The following is an 8738-nucleotide window of genomic DNA, read 5'->3' as shown; positions in this document are numbered from 1 at the left end:
GGTTAATAAACAGCTATAACATCCCTTAAAATTCTTAGTGTTACTTTCTTATTCAGACAAATCTGTGAGCATGGATTATACGAGCTGATTTTCAAACAGAATGAAACATATTGTGCTAAACTATAAAAACAGGACATACACTGTGAAGTAAGAATCCATTTTAACGGTTACATAGCAAACATAGATCTACGCTAACAAACTGTGCAGAATAAATCAATAAAAATGGTCCATTAAGTGAACAAACATCAGCCTAAACTGTTACCTATACAAACCAGAGAGGGAAACTGCAACAGCTCTACCGCCAAAACAAAACCTTACAGTTGCTATTGATAAAACCCTCAAATGGGCATTTTTTCAATTGAATCCATAAGTTTTTTCATATTTCTTATCCATATAGATTTGGCCTGTTTTGTCCAGTTTTTTCTCCAATGTAAAATGTCTGGGGAAAGTGTTGGCAAATGGTGGCTATAAGTTGTGGTAAAAAGAGTTTTTAGTTTCTAAAAAAACACCCTGTTAAATGCTGAAGTTTTAAACATGACATGCAAAACAGCCCCTGCTACTGTAGCTCCAAGATCTCTCGGAGGGGTTTCACAACACACCACATAATTCCAGTGCTCATATTTGCATAAATTTAGTTACCAGTTCTTATAGCTCAGTTTGTTTCTTTTTTGCTGTATTAGTTTTATAGCTTTATCAGTTTTTTCTCTTTGTGCTGTATGTAATGTGTTCTTCACATGTCACACTTAAGACTTTTTGTTTGGTCATTTTTTGCTTGGTCAATCTAGCTTACTTCCAAGGTTTTGACAGCTGAACACTTACTAAGCACACAAGAGCTGTACAGTTTTGGAACGCAGTCCATATTAATCCCGGCTGTTTAAATCTACAGGTGACTGAAATCAGCCTACTAAAAACTGTAAAAGTATTTTCCAGACTTCTCTCATTTAGTAGGTTGTGAGCCTGTGAATTAAAGTGCATATGTTTGTGTGATGCAAATATCCAGTGTAAAAGCAATTAGGTTTTTACAATTTCACACCTTTTGACAATTGTTTACTAGAGTGACATTACTGTTCACTGCACTGTTGTGCTAAACAGGTCAATGCTTGGCGGTTTGCTTAATAAACAGAAAGCACATCATTATTGCGGTCTAAGCTGCAATGTTTCTCTCTCTGACCGAGCATCCTTATCTTGGTGTTCTTTTAAAAGCCTCTGGCCTAAAGCTGATGTGCAGACAGAAAAATACATTCATTCAAACTTTTCAACCACGCTAATTCAAATTTACATGTAAATGAGCAGATAAAAAGTTTTTATAGTGCAGGCTGCTTGATAACATCACATATTTCCTAGCACAATAAACAACATGGGTCTCATTAGATCTCATTTTGAGGATAATTATGTTGCTCGGGCTGAAAATTCGAACACTAGCCCTAATTATACTATTGTAATAAGGATAGCCCCAAAAAGAGAATCTGCTATTTAATTCAGCTGCCTCTGGCCCCAATTAGCTAGTCTTATAAATGACATCATACTGATTTAGCACAGCAATGTCTTTTGCAAAATTAAGAAATACTGAAATTAAACAGAATCCTCCGATGTATTGCTTTACAACTTTGTGTCAGTACATCAGCTGTAAAACCTTTATACATGTAGCTCTTAATGTTCTTCTACACACACCTCTGTCCGTTAACATCATAGAAAATACCTGGAGATGAGATTCACTTATTCACTTCATCCCTCTTCGAAGCATCTGATTGGCTGCGATTAGCATGACGCTGATGATGAATGCGATGGCAAAGGCACAAATCAAGCTCTTTCGCACACACGTGTGCTTGACTTGTTGCATCGAGCCTGCTTTAAGGGCAAAACATGAAAAAGGAGGCAGAATCAGTTCAAATAAATAAAGTCTGGACACTATGTCAGTGACTTTATGATATATCTGTGCATTCCATACACACCCTGACATTCTCATTCCACAGTATGGACTAATTTGCCTAAAATCTGTTTCATTAGTTATACTTTCCTAGGCATGACTGTAATTTAAACAACTGCAGCTATTACAGCTTCCACGGCCCTGGAAATACTTTCCATAAGATATTGTAGTGTCTGTTGGAATTTGTGCCGGTTCAGATAATGAGCATTTGTGCATTTGTTGGGGTTGTCTGTTGCTCTCAAATTCAATGCAGTTTCTTTGTGGTTAAAAGAAGTGGCCATTTGACAGCATTTGACAAACGCTCTTTGGTAAACATCAATTCAAAATCCAAAATCTTATTTTTGAGCCTTAAAATCTTGTATCCATGTATCATGCTTGTCAAACTATCTGAGTCCATTGCAAACAAGCTAGCTTACAAGGCAATACAAGGTAAAACATTCTAAAATAAATATATAAAATTGTGAAATTCTGCTGACAATAAGCTAGCGTGACCATGGCACACCCTCTCCCGCCTTTTTCTGCAGAGATACCTCTCTGAAAAACAGCTTTAAAATTGCCTTGGTGAATTTGACAGCTCATTTTGATTGACATGATAACTTCGTGGCACTTCAAAATGACACTGAGGTGAACGTGAACACAGAGATGCGAATCTAACAAAATCAGCCAAGGGCAACAGGTTATTACAGTAAAAATTGAATAATCAGTTTGTGGAGTCTTACTGTCAATATCAACTTGACACTCGGCGGTGTTCAGATGGCTTTCCTCTGTCATGATGATGTTCTCTATGTCTTTCATCGTCAGGTGATCGCAGAACGTTTCGTACAGCAGTCTCTTCAGCTCTTCCACCGTCAGCGTCTGCATATCGCACTGAAAAAATACATAGCAGGTAGAAACATAACCTACATCATGCAGATAACAGCCCCTGCCCCTGCCCCTACCCATGGTTTCTAATAAATGTTTAAACAGAAACGTTACTAGAAAGATATGTTATCGTTGATGTGAAATTTAGGGAGCAGTATATTGTCTCCTAAAAGTAATAACAGTGAAAGAGCTGTTGGCATTCCATTTAAATCAGTTTTATTAGAGTGGCAGTAACATCGGCAGCGTGTGAATAATGCATGAACGGTCTGCACATTCTACAAGTCATCATATCCAATAACACTCAGGTGGAAACTGTGCCAAATAGAAAAGACAATGCTAACACAACAGGCTTTCAGATTCAGGATCAGAACATTGAGTACCTTCCAAAATATAGAATCAAAGTCTGCTCCGTGAAACTTGTCAGGCATGCCAACTGATGACAGCTTAGGGCCGAGCAGCGTTACAAACTCCTCAAAGCCGACCTGGCCGTCACCTAAAGATAGAACAACAGGCAATCATTAACATACTTCTTTACTAAATGTAAAAAAGATACATGTATAATGTCCTGCATGTCCTTGTTCAGGGTGGGAGTGTGCAGCCGTGGAGGAAGTTACAATGGGGTAATTGTAACTTCATCTACCACTGGGTCACCTTTTTACTACATTTCATCACTCTTCACAACTAGATAGGGAGAAAAAAGAAAAAATACAGTAAAAAGCCTCAAATTCTGATCGAGGTAAAATTGCTTCAGTTATACGTATAACCGATATACAGTATATATATACATTGGTTACATTTTTCAGCGTTGTACCAACTTTTTAATGCCATCAGCAAAAAATGTTTTTGGTTGAGTGCGTAGACACTGATGCACCGCTGCTTTCACATCATCATCACATGAAAATCTTCTTCCCCTTAAAGCTTCTTTAAGCAGTCCAAAAAGGTGGAAATCAGATGACATTTAATTTAAACTTTATGAAGATCCTTCGTGTATGTATATAGTCACAGTAAAAGAAGAGTTGCCAAAATTGTTCTGAAAACCCCTGACTGCGATGAGAGTGGTATGTAAAATTTTGACAATAACCATGAACCAACCCATGATTTTTACTTAACGTTTATGTACCGTCCATATCCAGTCTCTTAATGATGACCTCCAGTTCCACCTCGTTGGGCATATAACCCAGAGATCTCATGGCCACACCCAGCTCCTGCTTTGAGATAAAGCCATTCCCATCACGGTCAAACACTTCAAAGGCCTCTCGGATCTCTGCAGACACAAGACACATTTAATCCGTTACTCTGTTCTGCATTGTCTGGGTTTAGAAGCACTTGCACCTTAAATCCTGTTAAAACATTCATTTAATTGATTTCTCAGGAATTCCAGTGGCAGCTTTTTAATCTTGAAAAGGCCAGTAATGAGCAGCCTAGTCTCATACTGATAGGAATAAAGGATAAAACTGGTGCATATGAAATGTCGACACACTTTATCATTTCTACATATTTCTATGGATAGTAATAAATATTAGATAAAACTGTCAGCAGGTGTTTTCTTCAGATCAAACATCTGCTTTGATTCTCAGACGTGAACAGACCCTTCTCTTCACATATTAATCATCCACGTAAACAGTGTAATGATGAGACGCTCAACACACTAGATTTTTGTAGCAGTAGGTCAAATTGCCTGTGCTATATTTAATTACACTTACATTCATTCATTAACTCATTGTCTGTTTTACCGCTACTTTATCCTGGTCAGGGTCTCAGTGGGTCTGACTTATTAGACGAAGGGTAGAAAACTAAAATAAATTGTTAAGTTAAAAAAAAATTCTGTTTTTTTTCACAATACATGTCATCTATGGCTAATTACAAAAGATAATCATTTCAAGCTCTAACAAGCAGTGAATCCACCATGTACAAGAAACACGAGTTCCCATTAAAGCACCACACCACAATTTCAAAGCAAAAGCTACTGTTATTTGCTCTCATCATTGATATTGCAGTCACACACATCTTTCCACCAGCAATTTTGCTTAATTTTCTCCACAGAGTTTTTTTTTGATAAAAGTTTTGATTAACAGATAGAACTTTATTGATCCTATAGAAGCTTTAACTCTTTTTAAATTAAAAAAGATAAAATTGTTGAATCAAACTAGCTGGCCGTTATCTAAATTCCCCAAATAAAAATGTTTTTCAAAGCATAAGTCATTCATTCATCTTCAGTAACTGCTTCATCCAGATCTGAGTCATGCTGGGCCCTGAGCTTACCGGGAAATAATGGACAGTGCACTGGTCCTTTACAGGACATCACACCCTTACACATTTACTCTGAGATGCTGATCCACCAACATGCATTAACAGAAAATGTTTTCTTAGGTTATAATCGAATTATAAGTTGAATTATAATCTCTTTTTCTTTCAGCTGCTACCGTACATAGGGGTCGTGACAGCGGATCTGGTCCTCATACCAGACAGTTTTTACACCGAATGCCTTTCCTGACACAACCCTTTTATTTCTGTCTGGGCTTGGAACTGGCACTGAGGTGCACAAGTACACCTTCAAATAACTAGGCTGTTGGCACCGTTTTCCTTCCTGGACATTAGCCAATCGTGCCCATGCAGATGCTCGACTGGCTGATAGCACCACAGAGGTTCAAACCCTGGATCTCCAGATCTCAGCAGTAATGGGCTAATAAACAATAATTATAATTGTTACATATTAAAGCTTAATAGTTGCTTTACATTTTTATACCCAGTAATCTACAAATAATAATAATTTGCTGTGTATTTCACATTAACAATTAAACCTTTCCAACACAGATAGTTTTACAACAACAATAACAACAACCCAGCGATCAGGCAGTAACGGTCCTCTCTGTGTGGAGTTTGCATGTTCTCCCTGTGTCAGCACAGGTTTTCTCTGGGTGCTCCGGCTTCATGACAAAGACAAGCAGTCAGGCTAATTGCCCTAAGTGTGTGTGTGTGTGTGTGTGTGAGTGTGAGACCAGACCATTTATGAATATTAATGTGCAATTCAGCTGTCCATCTACCTCAATAACGTATTTGCTAAATTTAAATGTACAGTAAAATCCACCTTGCACTTTGAAATCTACACCTAAACAAATCTGTTTGAGTTATTTGAAATTAAAATAGTACTCAGGAAAGTTTTCTGGTAGCACAACATAAATCTTATAATTTTAGATTCTCTAACTTTCTGAGGCCCAGTAAAGTGGGTTCCTATCCAAGATCTTTGTTGCTCAAAAGCATTTTTAAATGATGCTACCATGACCACATTTTACAATGGGTATAGTGGTACCTGACTGATCTAATGCTTTCTTTCAGTGTCTTGTATCTGCAGAACACAACCATACAAATATTCCAATACTAGCAAATATCTCAAGCACAGCTTGTTATTGTCTGCTAATTTTGTTATTCCTCATTTTCTTTTGCAGCACACCTGCACACTCAAAATGAAATTGCAAAATAATCTGTATAGTCATGTTGAAAGCAGGAGGGACTCCGGACCTCTCAGAGGAGATGAAATTTAAGTCTTTTATTCCAGTTTCCTAATGCATACATTCAGAAATACATAAAGATAGACAGACATGCATACTCTCTCTTTTGACATCGATCACCCAGTTCTGACGACCACCGACAATCTTTAGGCACTTGGCAAGATTGGTAGAGTTTAATTTGTTAGTTTCCTGAAATAGACTTAAGGTGTATTGCTGTTGGGTTTTAATGCCGTATCTTTCATTCTTTTAATTTACTTTGGTCAAAAATTTACTTTTAAAAAGGGCTTTTTGGTCAGAAGACATGTGTTTTGGTGGTTTTTGAATTGCATATGACCACCTGAAAAAATTGTTTCTCAACGTAAAGTGACAATTTAGGTTTTCTTGTACCTTTTAAATGGAATATTGTTTATATTAATGATCTTCGCACCAGATGACAGTGACTCCCTGTGACATTCTGCTTTTTTGATATCTGTAGAGAGTTCCCCAAACTTTCCCACTGTAATGCTTAAATTTACATCAGTAAAGTTAAGTGTGTTTAACTACTCAGTCTTAAAATCATTAACTATTATGACAAACATGTCCCCTATATTTGAGCCATTAGATTTTAGTGAAGCAAGAAAATATCCCCAGTCTTGGTTTTTTTTAGCTCTTTTTGCTTTTTCTGTACTTTTAAATTTTAAATTTAGATTCTATAATGTAACAGCCAGATGAACAGCACTGCAGGGAGTTTGTTTCTTTATTCAGAAACAGGGTTTATACAGCATGAAGCTTTCAGTTCCAGCACCCAACTGTGCATCTGTTCTGAACCGAGTGTTTATTCACTCTTGACCTTCAGAAGATGTTGACATATCTGCAGATAAATGAGCAACAAAAACTCTAGTGAAAAAAGGTCAGCTTAGGTAAATCGTGTAACTTTATGACAAATTATCTAGCACAATTTTTTTAAAAACTATGGACACATTGATATACAAGTTTGATTTTAAAGTGACTTAGATTGATCATACAGAACAGCTCTGATAATTGTTATTTGATTTGTAAGATTAGAAAATTAAAATTAAGCCAGTGTATAGTTAACATTGAGAAACAGCATCAACAAAGAGGAACCGTGGTCAGTATAAGCTTACTGACAGGGTTTAGATTATCCGTTTTACAAAATAGTTGCTTAATTGCCAAAAATTCAGCCTAAATAATAGAATTTAATGAGCCTCTCTGTGATTTGTGACCTGTCTCAAACTTTAAGGCATAAGTTTTACAAAGCCTTTTATGGTAATGCTGCTATTCAGGGAGGTTTTGGATCAAAGAGTCATATACACAACTTAGTGTAAGGAGAACAAAAGCTGGACCTCCAAAACAATGAAAAAAATGAACGTCTAAGAAACCAAAGGATGCCCTTAATCCACAAGTTTGCGGCCATCTGCAGTAAAGTACTAGGGTAGCTTGCCTATTAGATCCAGTGGGTGCTTTGCATGTGCTTATAAGTGCCAACAAACATTAGCAGAAACATTTTTGTATTTCAGGATGATAGTGATGTATTACTGATAAATTATTCAGGGTCCACGCTACAGCCAGACATCATTTATGGCCCCCTAGTCTTTAAACATCATTAAGAATTTATGGAGCATTTTGGAGAGACTGTTTAAGAATTGATTGATTTTAAAGTTTGGGACAAAAGATTATGTTTTCTAATTATTCAGTCACTCAAAAAGAAGAGATCATGCAGGATCAAAGTTTACTATCACTGAAACCTCAAGTTTACCATGAAAGCCATGTGTCCTACAAGTAAAAGTAAACTTTTTAAAAAAGTGCAAAAAGACAAATTTCTTACCCTCAACTTCATCCTCGGGGAGGCTGACGGGAGTCCTGTAAGAGAGGATGTCTGGCACCGAGCAGAGTCCCCTGTACATGAACCTGGAGGGCACTGCGCGCACGGGCATCGCTGCGAGGACAAAAGCTCGGACTGCACCACTCAGCGCGCCGTGCTTGGATCACTAACGACCCCCCTACATGACCACCAATGGTAATTCCACTAAATTACCATTTACTTGTTGCTTAAGGATATTAAAGAATGCGCCAAAAAGTCTCAATCCATGGATTTCTTGCTGTAATCTGAGATAATACCGAAGGAGACTGGATGCGCAAATGATGCCACTGGGATCAGATGTGCGTGCTCGGATGTCTGCAAGATACTGTTTTTTTTTCTGAGATTTTACGCGTTCTTTAAAGATCAGAAATCATATTCAGGCGTAACAGCCAAACATCCGAACAATCGTGGAAGACACCGCGTAAAACCAAACTGCATACAAGCCTTATATCTTCTTTTTATTATGACCGTGTTTTCTTCTGCAATCCTACAGGTAGTTAAACGTCCTCTAGTTGCGGCAGTCTGACTGTCTGGAATAATTCCACACCAACATCCATCATCAACTTTTCCCATTAGATAA

The 8738-nt window shown here is 37.4% G+C and overlaps 1 protein-coding gene across 1 annotated transcript; it reads right to left on the bottom strand.

The window, feature by feature from the left end:
- Window positions 1-1151: 1151 nt before the first annotated feature.
- cabp7b (calcium binding protein 7b) lies at window positions 1152-8231 on the bottom strand. Its single transcript, XM_062988424.1, has 6 exons — window positions 8123-8231; window positions 3909-4052; window positions 3169-3281; window positions 2647-2794; window positions 1700-1848; window positions 1152-1217 (listed from the first exon to the last, which is right to left on the bottom strand). Exons 1-5 carry the CDS (start codon window positions 8229-8231, stop codon window positions 1721-1723), a joined length of 642 nt encoding a protein of 213 aa, XP_062844494.1. The 3' UTR covers window positions 1152-1217; window positions 1700-1720.
- Between the last annotated feature and the right edge of the window lie 507 nt (window positions 8232-8738).

This window comes from Trichomycterus rosablanca, chromosome 26 (genome assembly GCF_030014385.1).
Source record: "Trichomycterus rosablanca isolate fTriRos1 chromosome 26, fTriRos1.hap1, whole genome shotgun sequence".
Taxonomy (NCBI): Eukaryota; Metazoa; Chordata; class Actinopteri; order Siluriformes; family Trichomycteridae; genus Trichomycterus; species Trichomycterus rosablanca.
This window is presented reverse-complemented; position numbering and strand designations above follow the sequence as displayed.

Bases quoted from the DNA above. Each gene is read 5' to 3' on its own strand.
- cabp7b (XM_062988424.1), bottom strand. From the start codon at position 8,231: ATGCCCGTGCGCGCAGTGCCCTCCAGGTTCATGTACAGGGGACTCTGC. The intron at 4,053-8,122 runs GTAAGAAATTTG...TTGTGTCTGCAG, and splicing joins CCCCGAGGATGAAGTTGAGG to AGATCCGAGAGGCCTTTGAA. The intron at 1,849-2,646 runs GTAAGACTCCAC...TTGCCCTTAAAG, and splicing joins GTGTCAAGTTGATATTGACA to CAGGCTCGATGCAACAAGTC.